General features: G+C 54.5%; 2 protein-coding genes across 7 annotated transcripts; one reads left to right on the top strand and one right to left on the bottom strand.

The window, feature by feature from the left end:
* Positions 1 to 459: 459 nt before the first annotated feature.
* Positions 460 to 9,017, bottom strand: LGI4 (leucine rich repeat LGI family member 4). Of its 2 annotated transcripts, none has more exons than XM_059666858.1 (9): positions 8,239 to 9,017; positions 7,761 to 7,832; positions 7,458 to 7,529; positions 6,020 to 6,091; positions 5,818 to 5,889; positions 5,431 to 5,600; positions 2,873 to 3,115; positions 2,263 to 2,768; positions 460 to 1,386 (listed from the first exon to the last, which is right to left on the bottom strand). In XM_059666858.1, exons 1-9 carry the CDS (start codon positions 8,412 to 8,414, stop codon positions 1,072 to 1,074), a joined length of 1,698 nt encoding a protein of 565 aa, XP_059522841.1. In that variant the 5' UTR covers positions 8,415 to 9,017; the 3' UTR covers positions 460 to 1,071. The 2 variants fall into 2 exon arrangements, with proteins under 2 accessions (XP_059522841.1, XP_059522842.1); XM_059666859.1 differs by having other exon boundaries at positions 2,873 to 3,037; positions 8,239 to 9,016.
* Positions 9,018 to 13,153: 4,136 nt separating this feature from the next.
* LOC132217013 (FXYD domain-containing ion transport regulator 7) lies at positions 13,154 to 25,146 on the top strand. Of its 5 annotated transcripts, none has more exons than XM_059666867.1 (8): positions 13,154 to 13,307; positions 14,420 to 14,484; positions 14,955 to 14,987; positions 15,475 to 15,549; positions 15,856 to 15,892; positions 16,734 to 16,783; positions 16,971 to 17,022; positions 17,131 to 17,261. In XM_059666867.1, the coding sequence occupies exons 2-7, from the start codon at positions 14,424 to 14,426 to the stop codon at positions 16,991 to 16,993; spliced, it is 279 nt and encodes a 92-aa protein (XP_059522850.1). In that variant the 5' UTR covers positions 13,154 to 13,307; positions 14,420 to 14,423; the 3' UTR covers positions 16,994 to 17,022; positions 17,131 to 17,261. The 5 variants fall into 5 exon arrangements, with proteins under 5 accessions (XP_059522850.1, XP_059522851.1, XP_059522849.1 ...); XM_059666866.1 differs by lacking the exon at positions 13,154 to 13,307 and adding an exon at positions 13,405 to 13,427; XM_059666869.1 differs by lacking the exons at positions 13,154 to 13,307; positions 14,420 to 14,484; positions 14,955 to 14,987; ... (1 more) ...; positions 15,856 to 15,892; positions 16,734 to 16,783 and adding exons at positions 17,472 to 17,582; positions 21,049 to 21,078; positions 22,683 to 22,757; ... (1 more) ...; positions 23,134 to 23,174; positions 24,743 to 25,146 and having other exon boundaries at positions 17,009 to 17,022; positions 17,131 to 17,276.
* The last annotated feature ends 91 nt before the right edge of the window (positions 25,147 to 25,237 follow it).

The following is a 25,237-nucleotide window of genomic DNA, read 5'->3' as shown; positions in this document are numbered from 1 at the left end:
ACCCTTCCTTATACCCAATGTCTCCGTGAGGCTTTTACGTAATTGCCCATGATAACCCTAATAATATATGATGGCCACCTGGTGTGAGAGCCTCCAATGAGCCTCAAAATCCCTTGAGACTCCCCAAAACCCAATAAGACCTCAAAATGTCCTCAAGAGGCACCCCTAAGATGCCTAAAAACCTTCAAAACATCCAAAAAGAGAACGCCCCCCCCCCCCCAGGAAGAGACCCACAAGAAACCTGTGTCCTGTCCCTAATAAAGCCCTTATATCCCTTGAACATCCCCCACAATCATGAACCCACACTCCTTAGACAAGTCCAAAAGCTTACCAGAGTATGCCAACATGCTCCCCTGGGACCTCCCCCTCTAAAACACTGCTCCTGGGACACTGCCCGCCTCAACCCCCCTTTTCACTCAGGGGACACCCTCTCCCACTGATCCCACAACAACAGCTGGGGCGGGCTCACAGCACATTTATTGAGCTCACACACCTTCGCCTTCACCTCGGTCACTCACTGGAAAGGAGTACCCAGGGCTCCCCGCAAAAACTCTCGCTCTCCCTCCCATTTCCCTCACACAGCAAGGCCCTGCTGGGCTTCCGCCTTGGCAGCAGGCATGCGCACAAGCAACAGAGGAAGTTAGCAAGCCTGGCAGGAAAACCTGCCCAGCAACTGGTAACGTCATGGAGGCGTGCACTAAAAGCGATTGGCCAGATTGAGTTTAGGGGGGGAGAGGAAAGCCGTCTCCTCCTGGGTACTTGCACAGGGAGCTGGAGTAGGAGGGGTGGGTTGAGGGGAGGGGGATGCTTCCAGGCCTCATGGAGCTCTGCACATTACTCCACCATGACTTCTGGATTCCAGTTCCGTGCCCCAGTCTGAGCGCCCAGCCAAGATGTTGCTTAAGATTGGAGGGCAGTTCTTGCCTTGAACTTGGCCTGTGGCCAGTATCTCACAGGACCAGCCATAACCCCAAGTGGGGCCGAGAGAGAGGTCAGTCAAGGAGGTGTCCAGAAGCCTAAAACTCCCCATGCCAGCCCCCTCACCAGCCATGTCCAGGATCCCATCCAGTGTCAGGCACTGAGGTCTAACTCGTGAAGCTGGTAGATCTGTGTGGGGCCCTTGAAGCAAGCAGCAAAGAGGAAGTGTCTGCCAGCCATGGCGATGTGGGCAAAGGCCCGGGGGGCCACCAAGGCTGGGGGCCCCAGCTCCTGCAATGGTTCCAGGAGCCCCTTGTCAGGCTCAAGGCGGAAGACCTGGCTGAAGGCGAAGTCACTGCCCAGGATAGCCAGCTGGTCCCTGGCTATGAGCAGTGGCTGGAAGACGTGGGCACCGCGTGAAGGAAGTTGCTGCAGCAGGCGGAACATGGAACCATCCCAGCGCATGACCTGTGAAGTGCGGCGGCTGGTTAGGACTGGGATCCAAGAGGGCCAGGCCTGTTGATAGTCCTCTAGGCTTCAGAGGACTTGGAACAGCTTGTAAGTTGAGGCCTGCAGGTCCCTAAACTCCGTAGCTTTCTTTAAAAATGTCATCACCCAGCTGCTCAGGCCACATTCTTGGCCCTTCTTTCTCCCCCGCACGCCCCCGCCCCCCCCACTACCAACATAGAACCCATTAGTAATGGAATCTGTTGGTTTCACCTACTATGCTATATATTGCTCCAATCTCCTCTGGCCGCACTCCAAACCAGCCATAGTCGCCTTTTCCCTGGTCACCTACTCCTGTCCTTGTGCCCACAGTTTGCTCCCCACAGAGACTCTCTGTGAACTGAATCAGAGCAGTGACTTCTAGGCTCAGACTCTCTCGCTGGGTACTCCTTTCTCTAAAAAGAGTGCTGGAGGGTGTGGGCACCAGCCTTGGGGACTCAGAGGGTGATGCTGTGGTTAAATGTCAGTCCTGGAGTGAGTCAGAGTTACAGAGTCAGGGTTTGGGGTTAGAATCAGAGTCTTGGGGCCAGTGTCTATGTTGGGGAATGGGAGTAGTGTAGGGTTAGCAATGCCTTGGGGGTCACAGTCTTGAAGTCAGTGTTGGATTGGGGTTAGAATTCAAGGGTCAATACATTAGATGGGGTTGGAGTTTGAAGATCAGCCGGTGAGCTTGGGGCAGAGCTTAGAGGGCAGTGTGCAAAGTGGGGTCGATGCTGAAAGACCAGCCCAGATTGGGTGGTCCCCACTGAAAAGACAGCCCTGAGTAGGAGTCAACTGCAGGTCCGAGGTGGCCTGTGGCCTCTGCTCCCACCTCTACCTGGTTGGGCCCAGGCTTACCAGGGAGTCCCCGATGTAGCGTGTCAGGCACAGGAACACATCCCCACTGGCCTGGAAGTGGCGTGTGGCGTAGACATCCTCAGCCTCGGGGATGTCCGTGCGCCTCTCGAAGCGGCCCCCGAACCAGTGGAAGAGCACGGGCCGCTGTGAGGCGGAGGCCAGCAGCAGGTGAGGCCGGCCGTCCAGCTCCAAGGCCTCCGCGTCCGTGTCCCGGTGCCAGGCGTGGAGGCTCTGGCGTGGGTAAAAGCCAGGCCCGTCGCGGCACAGCAGGGTGGTGCTGCCTGCCTTGGAGGCATCGGCCACCACGAAGCAGGGCTGCCCATCCAGCCACAGGAGCTCAGCGTCATTGGGCCTCAGCAGACGCTTTGGGGCCAGGGCCTGGGTCGGGGCCAGGCGCAGGCCGGGACCTGGCCGAGCCCACAGCTGTGAGCCTCCCCACAGGCGGGCGGCCAGCACGAAGAGGCGCAGGCCCAGCACCAGGGGCTTGCAGGACACCACCGAGGGAGCTGTGGGGGAGTCAGGGAGCAAGAGGCAGATCAGGCCAGCTGGGCAGGGCAGCCTCCAGCCCCCGCCCCCCTCAGGCAGGAAGATGGGGGTGGGGGGGGCTCACCAGACAGCTCTTCCTCAAGCCGGAAGCGCTGCAGGCCATAGTCCCAGGAAAGAATCAGGCAGCGGCCAGCAAAGGGTTGTGCCAGGACCATGTGGGGTTCCCCCTGGTAGGAGAAAGGCTCCACGCCCAGCGCCGACTCCCCAACCGTCTGGAACCGGGACAGCTCTGGGGATGGCAGGAGAAAGTCAGGCAGGCCCGGGAGACCCCAAAGGTCTTCATCGCCGAGCCTCGGTTTGCACATCTCTGAAATGAGGACCGTCATGGTGTTCATCTCATAGGTACATAGAGTGGAAGAATTTTTTTAATCTATAGCTGTATTAGTTCAAAGCAACATGATAATACTTTATTTTCTAAGCTTGGTGGCATCATCAAACAACTGCTTAGAAACAGCATGTTTAATTCATTTAACTTCACAAAATCCCAGTGAGGTACATCCCACTGTTATATCCACTTTACGGATGAGGAAACTAAGGTTAAGAGACACAGGCAGCCAGTTGTCCAGCAAAACCCATCCTTCCCATTTTCCATGAAATAGGACTGGAGGTGGGCACCGCCTGCCCAGCTAGAGGCCACATCACCCAGCACCCGCTCAGGAGCCCCTCCCGAAGTTAGGCGTGGCCATGTCCAAACCAGGTTTCCAATGGAACAGGAGCAGCGCGGTAGCTGCAGTGCTTGCCTCGGCGTTTGAAGGTGGCTCACCCTGAACTTGGTCTCCTTCCCCTTAGGCCTGGCAGATGGACGTGCTACAAGTCAGTGTCGACCATGAAAACCAGGACAACACCCCGATGTGCTGGGAGTGCACATCGCAGGCCCTCTGTCCTCTTTAACTCGGGGTATTTTGAATCTCTTTGCTACAACTTAGCTTTTACGGTAACGATGCACCCAGGTTGACCAGCAGAGTAGTGGTGGGACTGAGCAGTTGACTCCGGGTGATCCTACTTCATTCGATATGCCAGGCCTGTTTCTAAGTGCCAGGATTGCAGCACTGACCCAAACTAACCAGGATGCCCACCCAAAGGGGGATCTTTTAAAATGTCCATCAAATTATCACTCCCTGCTCAAGACCCACCATGGCTTCCCATGGCCTCAGTGAAACCCACTCTCCTCTCCGTTGCTCTCAGTGTCCTGTACAGTGAGACTCCTGCATCTTGGCCTCATGTGTCCTTCCTTTCACTCACTCTCCCAAACCAACCCTGCCTTCCCTTGATCCCCAAGCAGGACAGGCTCTGTGCTGCCCCAGGGCCATTGCACATACACCCCCCTCTCTGCAATGTCCTTCCCTCTAACCTCAGATAGCTACATCCAGATCTAATGCCATCTCTTTAGAAACTCTTATCAGATGCCCATGTAAGGTAGGACCCCCCCCCCTTAATTTTCCTCGTCACTCCCTGTGTTTATCACAATATGTAACATACATCTATTTGTGCAATGTTTTGTTTAATGTTTGTCTCTCCCTTCCTCCACACAGAACTGCGAGGCCAGGGCCCAGAGTTATCTTGGTCACCACAGTGTGCCATTGCCTTTCATAGGGCCAGGCACAGAGTGGGCCTCGGTGAATATTTGCCAAATAACTTAATAAAAATGACCCTTGCCCTAGCCTGTTTGGCTCAGTGGATAGAGTGTCGGCCTGTGGACTGAAAGGTCCCAGGTTTGATTCCCGTCAACGGCACGTGCCGGGGTTGCGGGCTTAATCCCCAGTGGGGAGTGTGCAGGAGGCAGCCGATCAGTGATTCTCTCTCATCATTGATATTTCTATCTCTCCCTCTCCCTTCCTCTCTTAAATCAATAAAGAAATATAATATATATATATATATATATATATATATATATATATATATATTAAATGACCCTTAAGTTAAATTATCTTCTATGAGTCTGACAAACCTAAAACATGTCACATTTAGAAGTGATGATGATAATAATATTTATTATTATATTAATAGCCTTCAGATTTGAACTCAAATGCCCATTCCTTCAGGAGTATCTGACTCTTGCTCTGACTCTGGGCTCCCATAGCCCCGGGGGCTCCCCACCTCCCAGCCCTGACCTCTCTGTGCTTCCCCCACCCTGGCCCTGATCATTCCAGGCTCTGCTGTCCTCTGGACTGTGGGCTCTATGAGGACAAGACCCAGGACCATTTCATCACTGCTGTGCTTTCTGCATTGTCCAGTACCCATAAAGGCACCAACATATGTTTATGGAAAAGCAAAATGGTCATAGGAAGCATTTTAGAAATGGCTATTTTTATATTAATAGGAGTAGCAAGAATGAACATTTATAAGGGCCTCCCATTCCAGGCTCTGTGCCAGATGTTATACAGGCGTGGGTACAGCACGGAATTCTCACAGCAATCCCGTCACTGTTTACTACCTCCATTTTCCAGATGAGGAAACTGAGGGTCAGGGAGGTGATGCTGCTTGCTCAGAGTCTCACAGCCAGGAAATGGCAGGAAGCAGGAAGCAAGGTGAACCCCTCAGTCCGGGCCTCTGTCCCCCTGATCTCCCGCCTTCTTCTGGGAACCCCTGCTGTCCCTCCCACCCCACAGGGAAAGCCCCCACCTATGGTTCTGCACTTGAACGTCTTGGGGTTGAGAAGGCGGAGCTGCATGTGGGCCAGGGCGGTGGGGCCGGCGCAGGCCCCGGTCCCCACGCTGGCGTTCACGCTGGGGATCCACTGCAGCAGCCAGAGGACACGGCAGTCACACTGGAACGGGTTCCCACGGAGGTCCCTGGGGCAAGAGGCCGGGGAGGGGCTGCGACCCGGCTTCCACATCCGGAGGCACACTCCCCACCCCTCCCCAGGTAAGAGTTCAGGATGGAGCCCCACAGGTGGTGTGAGAAATATGCATCATTGCAGCCATACACATTGTGCCTACCAAAAGTGGGCACAGATATCCCCTCCCTCAAACATTCTCACCCTCCCCACGCAGCCCCCTTGAGCCTCACACATGAGTCAGGGTCTCCAGGCCTCGGAACAGGAATCTGGGGAGGGCCTCCAGATGGTTGTTGGCCAGGCTCCTGGTGGAAGGAAAGAAAGAGGAGGAACCATCAGCAGCTACGAGGACAGCCTATGCTCTAGATGATGGGGTGTGGGGTGCCTGCCAGGGTGGGCTGGGCAGTGGAGGGGTGAGGCCTTGGGGGCACATACAGATGCGTGAGTGAGCGAAGTCCTCTGAGAGCATTCTTAGAGATGGAGCCAATTTCATTGTCCTCGATGAAGCTGTGGAGGGAAAGGGTGGTAAGGGGGAGACCCTCATTTTTCCTGTGGCCCCACAGTTTTTAGGGAAACTCACCCCATGGAAGCCATACACCACTGGAATGTGCTGAGTTCTCCCCAACACTTGGCATAATCCCAGGGGAAGCCTCCTCAGAAACCTCTTCTCACCGAGGTGCCATAATCCTGGGGGCCAAGAACCTGACCCTGTGGTCATTACCAGCCTCACAGTGAACTCTGCCACCTCCCCGCCCCCCCCACTGCCACTGTGATCACCAATACCAGCACCAGTATCACTACCAATACCTCCACGATTATCCATTGTGACCAATACCCATGCCTCTACCATTGTCATCAACCCCAGTATGAATAACTGCATTTATCACCAACACTATACTGTGCCACCACTGTCACTGATACTGCCACCCTCATCACCAACACAACATCACCACCTACTTCCACAACACCATCATTACCAACTCTGACACCGGCAACACTAATAAGCATCACCAACAATACAGCCGTCATGATCAACGCCAAATGACTGCCACCATCAACACCAACACTGCCACCATTATGACAAGCATTAGCGCTAGCACCAGCATTGCCAACATCACCATTATCCCCCACACTCACCCGTAGCACCACTACTGCAACACTCCACCATCACCACCAAACCAGTACCAACAACATTTTCATTACATCAACACCGACACCAACATCCTGCCCACAGCCATCATCCACACCAACACCAACACTAACACCAACACTAATACTGGAATTACCGGAGTCCTCCTCACTGATAATTATCCTACCACCAACCCCTCAAACTTCATCATCAGTATCACCATTGGGCCCGCCATTTTTATCAGCATCATCCCCACTCCCTCATCCTCAATAATGCCACTGCTTCCTTGTGAGCAGCAGCAGCAGGATCACCACCAACACCAGCATCACCAGTACCAGCTTTGACATACTGTCGTCACCACCATCACCATCACCACAACCGCTACCATCACTACCAACTCAGAGTTGTTTCCTATTAATTTGAAACATTTCCTGTCTCCGGCCTCTGTGCACTCTCCCTGGGTGTCCATAAGTCAGGTAGGGCCAGAAATAGTCTCAGGTTTCCAGGCTTTTTGTGGATCTTCAACACAGAGAAGTGGGGTGAGTAGGCTGAGATGCCACAGCTGAGCAGGAATCCTGACCCCACTCAAGCGGCCAGGCCCTTTGCCCCCCAAGGAGGGATCCTTGTCCAGATATTTCCTCCCCAGGGCAACCAGCCCCTCCCTCCCCCTACTCTGGGAGCACCGAGGGGCCCCTCCTTCCTTTCCCAGGTCCCCATTCTGGCCCAACCACTGGCCACACTCACAGATATTGCAGGTGGGACAGGCCCGCAAATGCATCATCCTCAATCACCGAGAAGGAGTTGAATGTGAAGAGGCTGGCAAGGGAGCAAGAAAGAAAATTTTCCAGAATTGCTGCCCCCTATCTGACATTTTAACCTTGACCCCCACCCTCAGCCCACATGGGCATGGTTTCACACACACACACACACACACACACACACACACACACACACACACACACACCACATATGCACATAGCCCCACACGCATGTGCATGAACACCCACTCCCTTGAGCTGGTTGTCAGCTCTGCTGGGCCCCACTCACAGCAGGTGCAGTGACGGCACCCTCAGGAAGCTGCCGGCCTTCAGCTGGGTAACTCCAATCCTGACGAGTGAGCTGGGGACAAGGCGATTGTGGGTGAGGAGGAACCCACTCCAGTGCCCCACTCCCATCCCAGTCACCTCCTGCGGGGGCCTGGCATGCCACCATGGCCCAGGTGTCTCTCCCCTACGTCTTCGCAGGAAGACAGGCATTCACTCGCCTCACTTGGCAAGGATCCTGGTGGCCCTCAGCCCACCCCCTGGCTATCCCTCCTCCCAGGCCCCTAGGGCTGATGCTGCCCTTTGGCATTTCCCTTCGACTCCCCTTCAAATCCAGCAGCCCCCTTTTAGGCATCCCAACATCCTTTGCTGCCCATCTTCCAAGATCCTGACACCCTGTTTCCTTGGCACCCTACCCCCGACCTCTGGGGTACCAGGACTCCCATCCCCACCCTCAGGCCCCCAAAGGGCCTGACACTCACAGTGACAGCAGGGTCAGGGAGAAGCTCTCGGGCAGGTCCGCGGAGCCTTCACACAGGGCACTGTCTTTGGAGCAGGAGCAGCTCAGAGGACATTTTCCCTTTGGGGGTCTCCAGGCTGCCCCGGCCCCCACCTCAGCCAGCAGCAGCAGCAGCAGCAAAATGCCTGCCCCTCCCATGCCCCCTCACCCCTGCGGAGGCACCAGCTCCCCTCTGCCCACCCAGCTCTGCCCAGGCTTCGGCCACTACATCTCCCATGCCAGGCAACCCTCCATTCCGCCAGCTGGCACACTCTGCCCTGGCTTCTCTCTCTTCTTTCTGTTCTCTCTTTCAGTCTGTCTTTCCCCCTGTATCTCTTTGGAGCCCAATTTTCTGTTTATTTCTATTTCCCTGTCCTTCTTCCTGTCTCTCTCTCTCTTTCTGTTCTTCTGACTCAGTGAGTTAGCCTATTTCTCTGCTCTGACTCTATTTCTGTCTTTTTCTTTTTTCTCTCTCTGTGTCTGTCTCTCAGCCTGTTGGCCTTTCTCTCTGTGTGGTGTGGTGGTGATGGTGGTGATGTGTGTGTGTGTGTGTGTGTGTGTGTGTGTGTGTTTCCCTCTGTCTGTCTTTATTTCTTGTCTCTCAACCCCCCTTTCCAGCTCTCTGTGTGTTGCTTCCCTCCTCCCACACTCCTTCTCCCTGGGGGTTTGGGAAAGGGACACAATGGGCACCGGGTGTGCCCAAAAAGCAGGGTAAGAATGAGGAGGGGGATCAGAGGCCATAGGAAGAGCGGCTCTGGGGAAGGGACTGGATAACCCCATGGGAGGGGAGGGGCCACCAAGGGCTGGAGCCTCCCTGGCCACTCCCAGGCAGCCTCCCTCTCCCTGCCCCGCCCAGATTCCCCACTCAGGGAATGTGAGGAGGATGCCACCAGGGTGGGGACCAGATGGCTCTGCAGGTAAGAAGGTGAGGAGAGACCACTGAGGGCTGCCGTCACCCTAGTCACTCCCAGAGGGCCCCCTCCCCAGGCTTCAGGAGGGTGCAGTGGACTCTGTTGACAAACTTGGAGGGGCCAGTTCAGGTCCAGCTGCTCCCTCTGGTGGCCATACTTGGCAGGACACTGCTCAGCTCAAAATTAACCCCTTGAGTGTTCACCTCCTACTGGGGGTAGGGAGTTAACCCAGGAAAAAATGATGATGATGCCACCCACTTCTTCAGCGTTGGCTCTGCACCAGGTCCTGTCCTGAAGGCTGATCTTAGCTCCTCCGACCTCTTCACAACCTTCTGAGGCTGATACTATTGCAGGGCTATCTTACAGAGGGGCATGCAGAGGAGACAAGTCCGGTAATTGGAGGTCTGGATTACCGGGGAGGGCGGAGGCAGGACTGAGCCCAGGCGCCAGCTCCAGAGCCTCTCCACATGCTCTTGCATTCTTTCTTTGGAGATCAGAAGTCATGGGTAGTGGTTATTTTTATTTGGACTAAGCTTTTAGCAATTTGGATAGATTCTGTCCATTAAATAGGAACAATAAATAAATGGCATTTGTTACCAAATCCCAAATAACAGTAATAATACTTACTGAGCACTTACTGTGTGCCTGTCTCTACATAAAATTACTCAGTCCTATGCATGCATATAAGCATAACCAATGGGCATAAGACACTGGGGGATAGGGGAGGCTAGGGGACTGTCTAGGGCGGGGGGATAAAATGGACACATATGTAATACCCTTTGTAATACTTTAAGCAAAAAAAAAAAAAATTACTCAGTTCTCACAACAACCCTGTGAGGTGTGTAATATTACTAGTTCTGACTTTACAGATAGGGAAACTGAGGCACAAGGAGTGTAAATGATTTTTTTCATGGCACTGGATAGATCTAAACCTAACCACTCCCCCTGCCACTGAGTAAACACACAACCTCTCTCCTCCTGCTGCACACATCCAGAAAACTTGGGGAACAAAGGGCTAAACGCTCAGGCAGGATCACATATATCTGGATTCCAGGCTCAGTTCTGTGTGGATTTGGGCAAACAAATCATTCAGCCTCCCTGATCCTCAGTTTTCCCACCTCTCAAATGGGACAATCATGCACCTACTCCCCAGGTGTGTAGAACATTGAGTGAGACAATAGAGGCAATGCCACTGTGCAGGGTGGGCATTGCCCAGTGGCTGGTGGGCTTGGGGTGGGCCCTGGACCTAAGGGCATACCTCCACTCAAACAGCTGTGCAATTTGAGCAAGGCCCTTGGGCCTTGGTTACCTCAGCTATAAAGGAGGGATATTAAAATTCCTTACAGGACCTTTAAAAAGATAAAGGACTTAGTGCCAGGGTACAGAGGGGGCACTCACAGCATGCCCAGCCCAGCAAGGACGATGATGATGGTCACTTATTGTGTGCCAGGCTTTGTTCTAAATGTTTTACATGGATCATTTATTTCTTTTTTTCCCCTCAAATATATTTTATTGATTTTTTACAGAGAGAAAGGGAGAGGGAGAGGTCTTGAGAGTTAGAAACATCGATGAGAGAGAAACATCAATCAGCTGCCTCCTGCACACCTCCTACTGGGAATGTGCCCACAACCAAGGTACATGCCCTTGACCTGAATCGAACCTGGGACCCTTCAGTCCACAGGCTGGCACTCTGTACACTGAGCCAAACCGGTTAGGGCTACACGGATCATTTCTGATAATCATTCCAACCACCCTGTAAGGTGAATACTATTATTGTCTCCATTTTACAGAAGAAGAAACTGAGCCACAGAGAGGTTAAGTCATGTGCCCAGCATCACACAGCTAGAAAGTGGCTGAGCCACTCTAATCAGGAGCAGTTGGCCCTAAGAGGGGAGGAAGCTAAGGATTGGCTAGAGCTGGCCAGGTGCCCCCTCCAGGCTCACCCCCTTGCTCCCTGTCACCCCTCCCCAGTGCTGCATAAACATCAGGCTTATCATTAACCAGGAACTGCTGGTGACCCTGGGGTGCAGGCCCAGGGTGAGCAGAGGCTAAAGGCTCAGAAAGATGGGGATGAGGGAGCCTTTCGAAGCTCTGCAGGTCCTCTGAGGCTGTGTGCACACATGTATGTGTGTGCCAGGGCTTTGTCGGGTGCCGACTGTGCGTATGCACACTTCCCCTGACTCTGTGTCCTGCAGAGCCTGAGGTCTGGGCCTGCTTCTGACCTTTGGATGAAAGGGGAGCAGTTCCTGCCCTTAACCACCAGGGGGACCCCCGGAGAACTACTAGTAGCTCCACTTTGCTCAGCCTAGGTTTGCTCATCTCTAAAATGGGGTTAATAATAAGACAACGTCTGGCCAGAGACTTCTGAGCTTGGCCTGAGGTTACAGTCTGACCTCAGTTATTTCTCCATTTTATAGGATGGGAAGCTGAGGAACAGAGCGGTCAGATGGACTGCTCAAGTTCACACAACCAGGAATGGCAGAGTCTAGACCTGAGCCCAGATTTCTCTGCCACCAGTGTCTTGTGAATTTGGCCTGCCTATGGGGACGCCAGCTGTGGTGTCCTCCAGGAGATCCGAGAGGCCACATGAGCTCAGGGAAGGGGAAGTTCAGGGTTAAATACGTCAACTCATGTTTGATGGTGTCAATGTGTGAACAAAAGCATGTAGGCCTATTATGTCTGTGACAGTGTGGCCAGCTGTGCGCTTGTTTGCCTGTGCATGAGGTTGTGCTCACAGGTGGTGTGTGTCTGTTTCTGTGGTTATGTGTAAGAGTGGCTGCTTGACTGGCTGTGTCCTTGACAGTGTTTCTGCTTCTCTGTGTGCCAGTGTAAATGTGTGTGTCTGTGGGCATGTGTACACAACTTTGTGGACTTCAGATCTCTGAGAGCTTATAGGCATGCTGGCTGTGTGCCTATGTCTTTGAGTGTATTTCTGTGTGGCACGTGTGCATTTCTGTGTCAGGATGTCTTCATAAGAGTGTGTATCTTGCCCTGACCGGTTTGGCTCAGTGGATAGAGCGTCAGCCTGCGGACTGAAGGGTCCTGGGTTCGATTCTGGTCAAGGGCATGTACCTTGGTTGTGGGCATATCCCCAGTGGTGGCTGTGCAGGAGGCAGCTGATTGATGTTTCTCTCTCATCGATGTTTCTAACTCTCTATTCCACTCCCTTCCTCTCTGTAAAAAATCAATAAAGTATATTTTTTTAAAAAAAAGGAAAAAAAAAGAAAGAAATAATCCCTTGCCTAGTTTAAAAAAAAAAGAGCGTGTATCTTTGTGACCGTTTGTAAGCGGGGCGAGGGTGGGCCGTGTCTTTGATTGTGCCTATGTACAGGTATACATCTGAATGAACATGGGTGAGCAAATGTGTTTGTCTTGGTGTTTTGTGACTGGTGTAAGAGGTGCTGGTTGTGTGTGCATCTTTGGGTTTCTCTATGAGTGTGTTATTCTGTGTGTGTCTGCCTGTTTGTATGTACACACATACATGTGTTTGTGTGCTTTTTTGCCTGTTTATCTGGGTCTGTGGGTTTCTCTGTGTGTGCGCACAGGCACATTCCTGAGGGACTAAACAGTCAGCAGTGATCAACACGTACACACACTGAAATGTCCCCCCAACAGTCCTGTGCTGCTTGCTGACCGGGGCTCCGAAGAACACTGGAGTCTGGGTCAGTGGGCTCCTCAACACTCAGGCTGGGGGGCCTTCGGCTCCATCTAAAATTCCCAGGGAACAGCACAGAAAATGATTGACACCCCTCAGTCCAGCTCAGAAGCTGTCTGAGACAGGCCTGAGGCATGTGCGTGCGTGTGCGTGTGCGTGTGCGTGTGCGTGTCTACAATCCAGTCCTCTCTGCCAGGACCTCCTTCCTCCAGCTTTCCGAAACGTGGCTGTCTACTGTTCCTCTATCTGAGCGGAGAGAGTTAACTTAGCGGGACAGGGCGGTCTGGGCTGGGGGCCGCCCCCTGGCCCCCCTCCAGCACCAGCTCCAGTTACAGCTGCTGGTTGGGGAGGGCATAACTGGGGTGGGGCTGGGAGGGGAGATCGCTGGGGGCGGTGCATCCAGCTCTGGGCCAGGGGGTCCAAAGTGCTTGCCCGGTCACAGCCAGACTTGGGGGCCTGCTTCCAGCAGGGGACAGCCTGATTGGGGTGAGCGTCCCCTACCCCTCCCCTCCCGGCCTCACCCCTCGCCTAGCTGGGCAGCCTATTTTGGGAGCAGGAGTGGCCAGTCCCTGGCTTCCCAGGCAGGCCAAACCTAAGAGAAATGCAGTATGTTTGGGACACTGGCTTGTCCCGGGGGTGGGACTATGGGTGCCACTTCTCCCTTCCTTGCTGTTGCCCCCTGGCTGGTGTGGGTTATGGACATTTATGTGTGTACGTTGGGTTGCGTCACTGTTTGGGTGCATTGGAGGCCTAGATGAGGGGTAATATATGCCTGACTGTGTCTCCACCCCATATCCTTCTCCAACTGGAAGCGTAGGGGTACCGGACGGGTGCCGTATCCATTTCAGCCCCAGTGTGTGTGTGTGTGTGTGTGTGTGTGTGTGTGTGTGTGTGTGTGCGCGCGCGCGCTCCCCTGCCCCTGGCATCTGTCTTTGACCTCATGTCACTTGCCTGGTGTTGTCCGCTTGTGAAAGATGTCACCCAGAGGTGGGTGGAGGGGATAGTTTTCCCTTTTCTCATTGTTCCCAGAAGAGGAGAAGGGGTGGCCTTTTCCCCAGCAGGATTGTGCCTGACCCCAAGGAGGGGAAGGAAGGCTGTTGCCATGGTGGCCTGTACGAGGCAAATTCCTCCAGAGTGAAGTGGGAGATATTTATACCCAGGGTCAGGCAGAGAGCGGCTGTCAGGGCCAGGGCAGCAGAGCTGGGATATTTCGGACACAGCACGGCCATGGTGGGCAGATGGGCCCTTGGCATTGTTTGTCCCTTGCAGTGTATATGTCTGTCCATCTGGGTGGAGTGAGGCCTCCCACTCTCCACTGGAGTGGGTGGGGGAATCTGCGGCCTGCTGTGGGGATGCCCAGCCCGCAGGAGATCCCCGTGGGCGGTGTGTGTTTCACCCCCATCCTTGTGGCCATGTGACCCCATTTTGTGGGTTGATTTGGTGACACTGTGTCCTGTGAAGCAGGGGGTGCCCCTGTTACTCAAGGAGCATGCCAAATGCTTTTGGAATTAAGTCCCTCTCTGACTTAACCCCTTGGGTTCAGGCCCCAGCGATAGGGGAACAAGGGTACACATTTCCTAACTCTTGGTGTCTCCCAGGACAATGGCATCTCTCGACTACATCTTGGTTCTCTGTGTGAGTCTCCTTGCCATGGCTAGAGCAGGTGAGTCTGGGGAGGCAGCCCACTACCCACCTCAGACCCAGGGTGGCAGGAGTTGGGGAAACCCTGCTAGAGAACCAATTTGGAGACTCCAACCTAAACTGAGTCAGTTGGGGCACTGGGAAAGTGGGGGTCTCACATGGGGTCCAGTAACAGTCTAGTACGTGGGGGAGGAGGGAGGGTGCCCAGGTCAGGCAAAGGGTGGGATGGTGGCTGGCTTCCCCAGGATGATGGGATCAGAGACAACCTGTAATGAGATGGAGATAGGGAACAGTTAGGTGCGCCCTACCCCACCCAGGGCAGTGCGGAGAAGGTAGCTAAGACCCAGAGAGGGCGGGTAGCTTGCTCAGGGTCCAACTGTTCCCCAACTCTCAGCCCAGGAAGGTAGAGCCCCCAAAAGGGTCTGTTTATGCCCTTCCTTGTCCAAGGAGCCCAGGAAGCATCCAACCCCTGATTTCTCTTTCTCTTTCCAGAAGCTCCACAGGAACATGACCCATTCACCTACGGTGAGGGAGGGGGAGCATCTGTCTTTGGGAATTGGGGTAGAGGGGCTGGGTTTGCCTGTCTTGTCCTCATTCTCTCTCTCTCTCTCTCTCTCTCTCTCTCTCTCTCTCTCTCTGCCTCTGTCTCTCTATTTGATCCCTCTCTGTTTCTCTGCTTCTCTTTCTCCCTTTACTTCTCAGTATCTTGCAGCCCATCCTCTGCTGCTTCCTGCCCTTTCTCCTCTCCCTGCCCCCTCATCCTCTCCACCATCCTTCCGGCTCCCTTGTTTCCCACGTCCTCCCTGCACTGCCCACCTCCTTCCCTTCCTTCACTCTCCTCTTGCTGATCCATCGCCTGCCTCCGTCCTCCCATATCTGCTCCTTTCTGATTGATCTTCTTTCTCCTCTCCTCCTACCCATCCTTCCTCCTTGCTCCCTCCTCCCCATTTTGCCCTTCTCTTATCCTTCTTCCTCCCCTCCCTGCCCTCACCCTCCTCCCTGCTGCCCATAGACTATCAATCCCTGAGGGTTGGAGGCCTCGTCATCGCCGGGGTCCTCTTCATTCTGGGAATTCTCATCATCTTCAGTGAGTACCCCGCTGCCTCCAGCCGGGTTCGCCCGCTTTACACCCCAATCCCCCCGCCCCCGTCCCCGCCCCGCCCCGCCTTCAACCCCGCCCTATTTCCACCTTCTGCCCGCCCTGTTCCTGCCCCGCCCAGGCACTGCCCCATTTTGCCCCACCCCCATCCCATCCTCGACCCCGCCCGCCTGTACTCCCGCCCTTGGCCCCGCCCCGGCTCACCCTCGCTAGCACCCCTGGAGCCACAGTGCCCCTCGGTGCCCGCCTCGAGCGGACTCTCAGCCCTGTCTTCCCCCCGCTCCCTACCCACAGGCAGAAAGTGCCGGTGCAAATTCAACCAGCAGCAGAGGTAAGAGGCCCTCCCAGCGCTCGCTCAGTTGCTCCCGCTCTGCGGGGGCTCTGAGGGCGAAGCGGAAGCCCGCCCAACCCACAGCCAGAGGCCCGTCTGCAAATCTGTACCAAGCACCTACTAGGTGCCACGCCCCAACCCGGGCCCTGGGACCAAGCAATGAGTTCCCTGCCCTCCCTGCCCGGCTGAGCTCCCAGCCCGGGGGCGGCGGCTGGAGGTGCCAAGTGCTCCCCAAATACAAAGTCAGGAGCGCGGGGCGCGCTGCGAACGTGCCACGGAGGAGTGAGATCACCGCTTGGCGGCCCAGTTTAGCTCAGTCTTGTTGCTCGCTCTTTGATTCGTCGTTAAATAAGAATGTAAAGCCCAGACAATGCGTAAGTGCAAGTACCTTCTCCACGTTAAAACAGTTACAGATGTCTTCATAAATAATAGCCAGGACTCACTGGGCGTGTCCCACGTGCCAGAGGCCGCTGCGTTGTATCTCATTCACCCTCCGCGTGGCCGCTGTGTTAACCTCGTTTTACAGAGGAGAAAACCGAGGCACGGGGGTAAAATCACTTGCCCGAGATCATCCAGCTGGAAGAGGCCATCTCAGGCAGTCTGCCCTCAATCCCTTTGGCCGCCCGCCCCCACCCGCTCCCAGTCCTTTCCCCGGGAGGTACTCACTGGTGCCCGCAGGATCGCCTCCCGGGGGCCCCTGAATGCGGTCGGAGCCCAAGCCTGCTCCTTGCCCACCGCGGCCTCAGGGCACACGGGTCTGCGGAACGAGGGCTGCCTCAGAGGGATCTGGGAGTGGCCGCCCCCTTTTCCCATTCCCAGTTCCTCTGCTTCTCTGTTCCAGGACTGGGGAACCTGACGAAGAGGAGGGAGCTTTCCGCAGCTCCATCCGCCGTGAGTGTGGGGAGACTTCGGGTGTTTGGGGGTGAGGGTTGGTTCCAAGAACCGCATTCCTGGCCCTCCCCGGGCGTGTGGAGGATGGGATTGATCTCAAACTGGAGGGCGGGGAATTTCTCTGCCGCTCCCCACTCCACAGGGACCGGGGTACCCTCCTGACACCCGAACTCTGTGTTCCCCTCAGGTCTGTCCAGCCGCAGGCGGTAGAGACACCTGGCGCCATGGAACCCAGCCAGGTCCTGCAGCTCGGTCTAAGCTGGGCAGGGCGGGGGGATGGGGGGGCGGGCGAGGGGCTGAGGCAGGGGATGGGGGGCTCTCCTGACTCACCTGTTCCACCCCCACAGGATTCCCCTGGCACCTGATGCCCCGCCACCGCCCGCGCACCCGCTGCCACCTGGACTGCTCCACTTCCTAGCCCAGACCCACCGACTCCTCTGCCGCCCCGACTTCCAATAAAAAGTGTTTTCTCTCCTGACAGCGTTTTGTGGATGTCAGTTGTTCTGCGCGGAAGCCTAGCCAGGCACCCCCTAGGACCCGGCAGGGGGCGCCCCCACCCTTGGGGAAGGGGCGGAGACCTCGGCAGTGGGCGGGGGCGGGGGCGGGGGTGACCAGGACGGAGGCGGGCTCTCCGGGCCCCCATTGGCTACGGCCCCCCCCCACACCAGGGCTCCCCCATCTCCCCCAGACATCAGTCCATCTGTCTTCCAGCTGCCGCAGCCGTGCCTTCACCGCTTCGGCATCCAGCCTCCCCTGCTCCAGCCCGGCATGGCGACCCCAACCCAGGCCCCCACCAAGGGTGAGCGTCGCCTGGGGAAAGGGTGCAGGGGGGCTCCGGGGTCTTAAAGCTTCGGAGAGAGGATCTGAGGAGCTATCAGTACTGGCAAGGGAGGGGAGAGGGGAAGGGGATGTCCGTTACTCCCGTGGGTGAGGCCCCTGCAGTGCACCCCTTGGCGCCCCTTTGGGCCTCTTGGGCACCCTCTCCCAGTGGTGTCGCTCCTGTGCGAGACCCGCGGTGGGAGAGCGGCAGTCGGGAGAGAAAGGATGCTCCGACCGGTAGCTATGGCAACCGGGTGGCTGATCCTGCTCAGCACAGCATGGTAGTGGACGGCGAAGAGATGGGCTTTGAGGGTGGGAGCTGATGGGTCAGCGGCCACAGAGGTTCTCGCCCTTTTCAGGGTCCCTGAAATGGGTGTGTGTGTGTGGGGGGGTGTCATATCCCTCTTTTTCCAGCGCTAGCTTCTATGGTGGGAAAGCCCTGGCAGGCAGGTTCAGTGGGAGAGGAGAAAAAGGAATAGACAGGGAGATGGAGGAAGTGACAGATGGAGAGAGATGAAAACTGACTGAGCCTGAAAGAGATAGAAAGGGATCAAGGGAGACAGGAGACCCAGAGTCAGAGACCCAGAAAGACAGATATGAGACTCAGAGAGATTCCAGGATAGTGAAGGGGAGAGGCAGAGAGAAACAGAGACATGCAGAGAAAGAGAGAAAATCAGACAGAGAAAGATAGAGGGAATGAGGCAACTGTGGAGAGGGACGCAGAGAGAAAAACACAGGAGGTGAGAGACCCAAATCGCCAGAGAGGAATGAAGAGAGAGGAGGAGGGGCAGCACAGGGTGGGGCCTGATCTACTGCAGCAGCCCCCCTGGCAGGAATGGGTGACAGGTCCCTCCTTTCCAGCCCTCATTCAGGGGTCTTGTCTGGACTGGGGGGTGCACTTGGTGCACACAGATGCTCCTCCCCACCTCCATCCAACCACAGCGATGTGCATTTCACACCCATTAACCCAGTTATATGCACCCGCTTAAACACTCTCTCTCTCCTAAGAGCCTCCTTTCCTTCCCCGAGCCTGCTTCTTCAGAGGAGCAGGGGAAGACTGGTTTAATTGAGGGTTGGGGGCAGAGGAAGGGTTCCCAGCGCCCAGAGAGGGCCAGGGGATAAGGCTAGCGGTCCCGAGGAAACCCCACTCCACTCCAATCTTTCCTTCCCTGCCCCCTTTCCCGGCAGGCAGGGGCTGCTGCATGAGCCGTATCTGCAGAATTGGAAGCAGGGCGGGGGTGGGGGGGCCTGCAGAGGCTGGAAACCACCCTGGGGAGAGGGGGCTGGGCTGAGCCGGCAGGCCTGGCGGGAGCCCAGGGCTTCTTTTCATGGAGGTGGTTAGCAGGATCGATGACAGTAGGCGGGCCAAGGTGGGAAGACACACGCCTCAGCCCCCTGCCCCCCCATCTTTTCCCCAGTCACATCATCAGAGGGGACCACAGGTCTTGGGGAACCCCAGGAGGAAAAGTACGGTGTGTCTTGCAAACTGCTTAAGGAAACTAAATAATGGATTGTTGGGAGGGGAGGGGAGAGAAAGGTGAAGTCTCTCCCCAACCTGTCACAAAGCAGGAGGGAGAGCTGGGGACAAACAGGGAATGCAGGAGACCCACTGGGCCTGGGTCCCTTATTCCTGAGAAGGACCCTCAACTTGGCCAGAAGCCAGCCCTGGGGAGGGGCAACAAAGGGAGGTACAAAGGGAGCAGAGGAAGTCAAGATTGGCTCCAGAGTTAGAAACCCAACCCCTAAGCCTCCCACAGAACCCCGCCGGCCTGAGGTGCCTGAGCCCACCACCTCTCTTCACTTATCAAGATGCCCCAGTTACCATAGCAACCACCTCCTTCCTCTTGTCTCTGGCAACTGGCCAGGAGTGGTGCACATTCCTTTTCCTGCCTCCTGGCTCCACCCTTAGCTCAGCCTAGCCCTGAGAACCCAGATTGCTGGGGTAGCAGGAACCAGAAGAACTTCCGCATGGAGCACAGAGCAGCCAGGGAAGAACCAAAGAGGATTCTAGGACAGTCACTCACCCAGCGGGTTTCTGATGGTTTGGGTAGGGAGGGTATATGGAAACACAGGCAACAAAAAGCAGGATAATCCAATTGCTGTACCTAAGACTTCCTCTTTGAAGACTGAACAGAGAATGGAGAAGGGTGAACCTGCACATTGTGTGAATCAGTGCTCTTCAGGGTCTTGCCTAAGTGCCACCTGTATTAGTCAGTTTAGGCTAGAGCATTTAGGGCAACAAATAGTACCAAAAATCTCAGTGGCTTCTGACAACCAAGGTTTATTTCTCACTTATACTATTCATCAATCACAGGTCAGCTGGGGACCTCATTCACCAATGAACACCGGAGCGGTTACCATCCTGAACAGTCATGTCACCAGGTCAAAGTCAACAGGGAGCTCTTGTCTGGGCTCTTAAATGCTTCAGCCTGGAAGTGACGATGACATTTCCACTCACAGTTCATTGACCAGGATTAGTCACATGCCTCCTTCCCCCCACATCAAGGCAGCCATCTCACCCTGAGCCTGGAAGGGGAAGAACACTAACTATAACACCTGGCATTGCTGGCACCCCTCCCCTCACGGTGCCCTAGAATTCTGCCCTAGACACAGCAGACTGTATAAGAGCTGTCGGAGGAATTCAGGAGCCATCAGATGGGTTCTTGAATGGGAAAGATGTTCTGAGTTCTCCTGAAGGAGAATATAGTTTGGGACAAGGAGAAAAGAAAATCCACACACATACATATTTTACCCACACATTAACATTTATGAAATCAGGGTGAGTTTTCTAATAGATGGGTGTTTCATGTTGTACAGTTACATACATATTCATGCATAACACATCCACTGGGGAAGCTATTACAAAATCAATTATGAATCTTAAAATCGGTAATGCCTTAGAAATAAGTAATATAAACACATTATATATAGCAGAATATAGGGTATATTATAGGACAGCTCCCTGTGCTGGACTTGGTAGCAGAAGCAAGTGGATGAGAGCAGTAGCTGCAGTGGCTGCCTTTTGGAGCTCAGTGACTGAGAGGTCTCAGGGAGTGTTCAGGGAAAGCTGACACACTCAGCAGCCCAGTGAGATTGGGGTCTCTTCACCTCCATCACCATATGCACGTGGGATTATGTATGTGCTTTCAGGGAATGAATCCATCATTTGCAAAAGCCTCCACAAGGGCCTAGGACCAGGACGGTACAAGGGAAGGTATCAGCCAATGGATTAAGAGGGAGCTGGAATCCATCCTGTGCTTCACTCTTCAAACCTTGTGTCCTTCCATGAAGCCCTATCACCCAGAGCAAGGGGTCTCTCTTTATCTGATTTCTACACAGAAACCGTTAGGCCAGTGGCCCCATCTGGATCCTCATATATGTTAAGAAACCCAGTGTTGAAATATTTTTTTCCCCCTCTCTCTCTTTCTCTGCCTTTCTTCCTACAGTTTCTCAGGAACCTGACCCATTTCACTATGGTGAGTGGCCGATTCTGTGATAAGAGCACCTGGGGATGGATGATGGCGGCTGCTGATCCCCATGGGTCACTGCTGAAGTGACTTCAGTTGTGGCTGATATGTGCTGGGCTACTAGCCATGGGACCATGTGGGTACAGCTCACAACAGCTGGGCTCATGGAGGGCAGAATCAAATTGGGGTACCTTCTCTGGAGTCCTTCAGGCTTCACCAGGACTCAGGGCTGGTGCATTAGGGTCACCAGAGTAGCCAACAAGTCTGAGGCCAGGTTGCCTGGATTTGAATCCTGGCTTAGCCACTCACTAGCCATGTTGCCTTGAGCAAGCAACTTTGCCTTTCTGAACCCTTCTGTAAAAAAGGGAAAGCAATAGTTCCCCCCTATAAGAATTGTGAGAAAGATTTACTTGGATGATGCCATTAAATCATTCCTTCCCACAACATGGAAGCTCAAAGAAGCTACTTCCAGGTCTAGCAGACCTGCTCCCTATTCCCTCTCCCAACAGCCCGCCTGCCCTCTGCCTTCGCTCACTCACACTGTTCCTCCCACAAGCAGAGTGCTTTCCCACCGCAGGGTCTTTGCCCTGGCTCTTCCTCTGACAGAAACAGTCCTCCTCTAGCTCGTCACACTGTGCTGGCGAAGGCTCCTTTTCCTTCTTCAGGCCTCAGTCAATACTGACTGCTCTGCTAGGAGAGGCCCTCCCTAATCCCAGGCAAGAGGAGCCACACCTACACATGGTCACATGACTCAATTTTTGGTTTTGTTTTGCTTAGTGCTTTATCACAATAATAAAGCCAACTGCCTGAGGGCAGAGGCCTGGACCACTGCTGATATAGAGTGGGTGCCCTATAAATTAATATTTCAAAAAATACTTACTGTGGTATAATTAGACAAGAATAATTCTTATGTAGGAAAATAATGGAAGGAACTAGATTAAAGTGTTGAGAAGAGGATGGGAAATTCTAAATAGGACAGCCCGAGAAGGTTTGACTGACATTGGAATAAAGCCCAGAAGTTGGTATGGGTGGGAGATTTGGGGGCAGATCTTTCTGGTAGAGGAACAGCAAGTGCATAGACCCTGAGGTAGGACCATGCCTGATATGCTCCAAGAAGAGCAGGGAAACTAGTGTGCCCGGGGTTAGGGGGCTGAGGGGAAGTGGAGTGGGGTGAAGTCTGAGAAGGAACAGAGACCAGATCTTACAGGGCCCTGTGTACTGTGATGAGGACTGGCTTTTACTTGGAGTACAATAAAAATGGGGAGGGGAAGGGGCAGTTCTGAGGGGAGGAGGACCCTGATCTGACTCAGGTGCTAACAGGATCCCTGTGGCTGGGCGAGGAGACCACAGAGAAGGTGGCTTGCTGCAGTAGTCCAGAAGGGTGACAATGGTGGACAGGACCAGGGAGGAGGCAGTAGAAGGAGGGCCAGAGGAGGGGGTAAGGGAAGAGAGGACAAGGGGAGCTATGTCATCTTCACCCACTGGAGGAGCCTCCAGCACAGCCTGCAGCAACCCTGAATTTTGGGACCCTGGCTGGGCAATCTGAAGACAGGTGAGGGGGGGGGGGTGCTGAGGTGCCACCTCACCTTGATGTCACCCGTTATCTTCCCCAGACTATGACACTGTGCAGACCGTGGGCATGACTCTCGCCACCATATTGTTCCTGCTGGGCATCCTCATCATCATCAGTAAGTGTGTCCCTCTCCTGGAATCTGAAACCCTCAAAGAGGGCCACCTCCGGCCAGGCCCCAGGCGCAGAGTTCCCCTGCTGGCTCTCGACCAGACCCTTATGTCCTGTCTTCTTGTTCTGTCTATCTCTCTCCTAACAGGCAAGAAGGTGAAGTGCAGGAAGGCGGACTCCAGGTCTGAGAGGTCTGGCAGCAGTGGGGAGAGCGGGGAGAGGGGTGGGAACAGAAGGGCCCAGGGCTAGCCTGTGTTCCACATAAACCTGTGGCTATTGAGCCTCTTTTTAAAAAAATCAATTAGACATTACATAACTTACTAAGTGATCATCCCAACAAATCTCAAATCCTATGCTTTTCTTTCTCATCTTTGCTTCCGCAGCCCAACATGCAAGTCCTGTAAGTCGGAGCTTCCCTCCTCAGGTGAGGGTGAGAAAGTGTGTGGTTCTGGGAGGAGGACAGGTGGGAGCAGGAAAGGGAGTCATTAAAAGGGGAGTTGCACTGTATGTCCCTAAGAATGGGGCCGCCAACGCAATGGGTGGACATGAGAGATTCAGTAGGAGCTGAGATCCTGCAGCTCAAAATGTTAAACCGTGGCTTGTCAGTGGGATGCCAAATGTCCTAGCGTCCACTAAGCCTCCAGACACAAGGACGCAAGCTTATAGAAGCGAGGAGGCACTAATTCTGCCCCCGAGTAGAAAGCCAGAAGCCTGGGAAGAGAGGGGACCCACATGGGAAAGGACTTCCGCAGTCAGAATAAGACAGAGTTGAGTCCTAGAGAAGCAGAAAGCAGATGCTTTCCAGACTTAATTGTTCGATTTGGAAGATCTAGAATGAAATGCAGGAGAGAAGCGCAGGAACTCAGGGAGAAAGGGGTGAAGGAAGGAAGGGCTTTTGAATAATAGTATCAAAATAACAAAAGAAGAGAGGTATGGAATGCAGATTTTTAAAAACTGATGTAAGTAGCATGAAACAATGGAAAGGGATAAAGAGCAGAGGGGATTGAGGGTGGGGGGGGTACAGGAGAGGGTGTGGATGAGGCTGGATGGAGGTGGGGGAGGGTGGAATATAGGAGGGATGGGTGCAGAGGGAAGTAGGAAGAGTGGGGGTACTGCAGGGGGAGAGTGGGTGCAGGTGGATGGAAAGTGTAAAGGGAGATGGAGAGAGATGTAGGCCGTGGAGAGGGATAAGCATGTAGAGAAAGATTGTGACTCCTTGGGAGTGTTAATTTTAATTATGTAAAAATATCTTGACCTGTTTTTATTGGACGTGCGTCCTCTCCAGGGATATTTAGAAGAATCAGATGGGAATCTCTCTACCTCTTATAAAGTTCTTGTAACTAAAAAGTGGGCTTTGGGGTACTCAACATTTGGGGGGATTTGGTGGCAGATTTCATGTATTTCATGAGACTTTCTTTTAATGAAACTTAAAACCATTAAGGGGACACTCTGTGGATGACTGGGGGGGGGGGGGGGGGGGGCGGGGAGGCCCTGATGCCTGGGGCCGTTCTAAGGGCATGTGCAGGATTCTGACCCACTCCAGTTGAGTGCCGCCCCATGTGGGTGGGAGGCGGAGACTCCTTTTGTGACAGGGGAAGCCCCCCCCACCCCCCCAAGCCCAAGCTGGGCCAAGGAGTCTCCTCACAGATTGTTCCCCTCTGACAGTGTCCTACAGGGCAGGACAGAGACACACAGGCGTCCCTGTATGGCCCACACCTCAGGGAGGGGGAGGCAAGACAACTCCCCAAACTACGGCCCGCCGGATCCGGCTCATTTGAAATGAATAAAACTAAAAAAAAAAAAAAAAGGCCGTACCCTTTTATGTAATGATGTTTACTTTGAATTTATATTAGTTCGCACAAACACTCCATCCATGCTTTTGTTCCGGCCCTCCGGTCCAGTTTAAGAACCCATTGTGGCCCTCAGTCAAAAAGTTTGCCCACCCCTGCGTCTAGTCACTGACCTAAACTGTCTCTCTCCCTCTCTCTCCAGCCCCAGGAGGTGGCGGTGTGTAAAGCCAGCCTCGGCACCTCCACTGCTGTCCCTGCCTGAGTGTGGGAGCCCGAGGACCGGGTGGAGGTGGTGGGGACCCCAGCTTTGCGCTGCTGGGAGCGCTCCCCGGAATGAGCCGCCCCACCCACCCCGAGGCTGGAGCCGCTGCACCCTGCTGCCCCTCCCAAGGCCTTGGCAATGACGACCCCCCAAAGAGCCTATCTGCATCCCAGACACAGGGACTCGGGTCTCCAGCTCTTGGAGTCCGAGAGCCCAACCCCTGTCCCTCCGAGTTCCCGGGTACTGCCCCCCTGAACCTCCTCGTCTCCTCCCCAAAGATTCGTTCTCCTGCACCCTCGGTGTCTGTGTCTTGAGCTTAATAAATGTGCATTTGGTTTTCCCCCGTTCTGTCTGTGTGCTCTCATCTGTGGGGACCAAATGGGGGAGGAGCAAAACTGAACCTGGGGAGCTCTCGCCCAAGTCCCCAAGTGGTCC

Source organism: Myotis daubentonii, chromosome 15 (assembly GCF_963259705.1).
Source record: "Myotis daubentonii chromosome 15, mMyoDau2.1, whole genome shotgun sequence".
Taxonomy (NCBI): domain Eukaryota; kingdom Metazoa; phylum Chordata; class Mammalia; order Chiroptera; family Vespertilionidae; genus Myotis; species Myotis daubentonii.
This window is presented reverse-complemented; position numbering and strand designations above follow the sequence as displayed.

Excerpts from the sequence above, each read along its gene's own strand:
- LGI4 (XM_059666858.1), bottom strand. The coding sequence starts at position 8,414 with ATGGGAGGGGCAGGCATTTTGCTGCTGCTGCTGCTGCTGGCTGAGGTG. Across the intron at positions 7,833-8,238 it reads TCCCTGACCCTGCTGTCACT|CTCACTCGTCAGGATTGGAG; the intron begins GTGAGTGTCAGG and ends CCTTGTCCCCAG. Across the intron at positions 1,387-2,262 it reads GCTACATCGGGGACTCCCTG|GTCATGCGCTGGGATGGTTC; the intron begins GTAAGCCTGGGC and ends CGCACTTCACAG.
- LOC132217013 (XM_059666866.1), top strand. Across the intron at positions 15,550-15,855 it reads GGGAATTCTCATCATCTTCA|GCAGAAAGTGCCGGTGCAAA; the intron begins GTGAGTACCCCG and ends CCCTACCCACAG. Across the intron at positions 16,784-16,970 it reads TTTCCGCAGCTCCATCCGCC|GTCTGTCCAGCCGCAGGCGG; the intron begins GTGAGTGTGGGG and ends TGTTCCCCTCAG.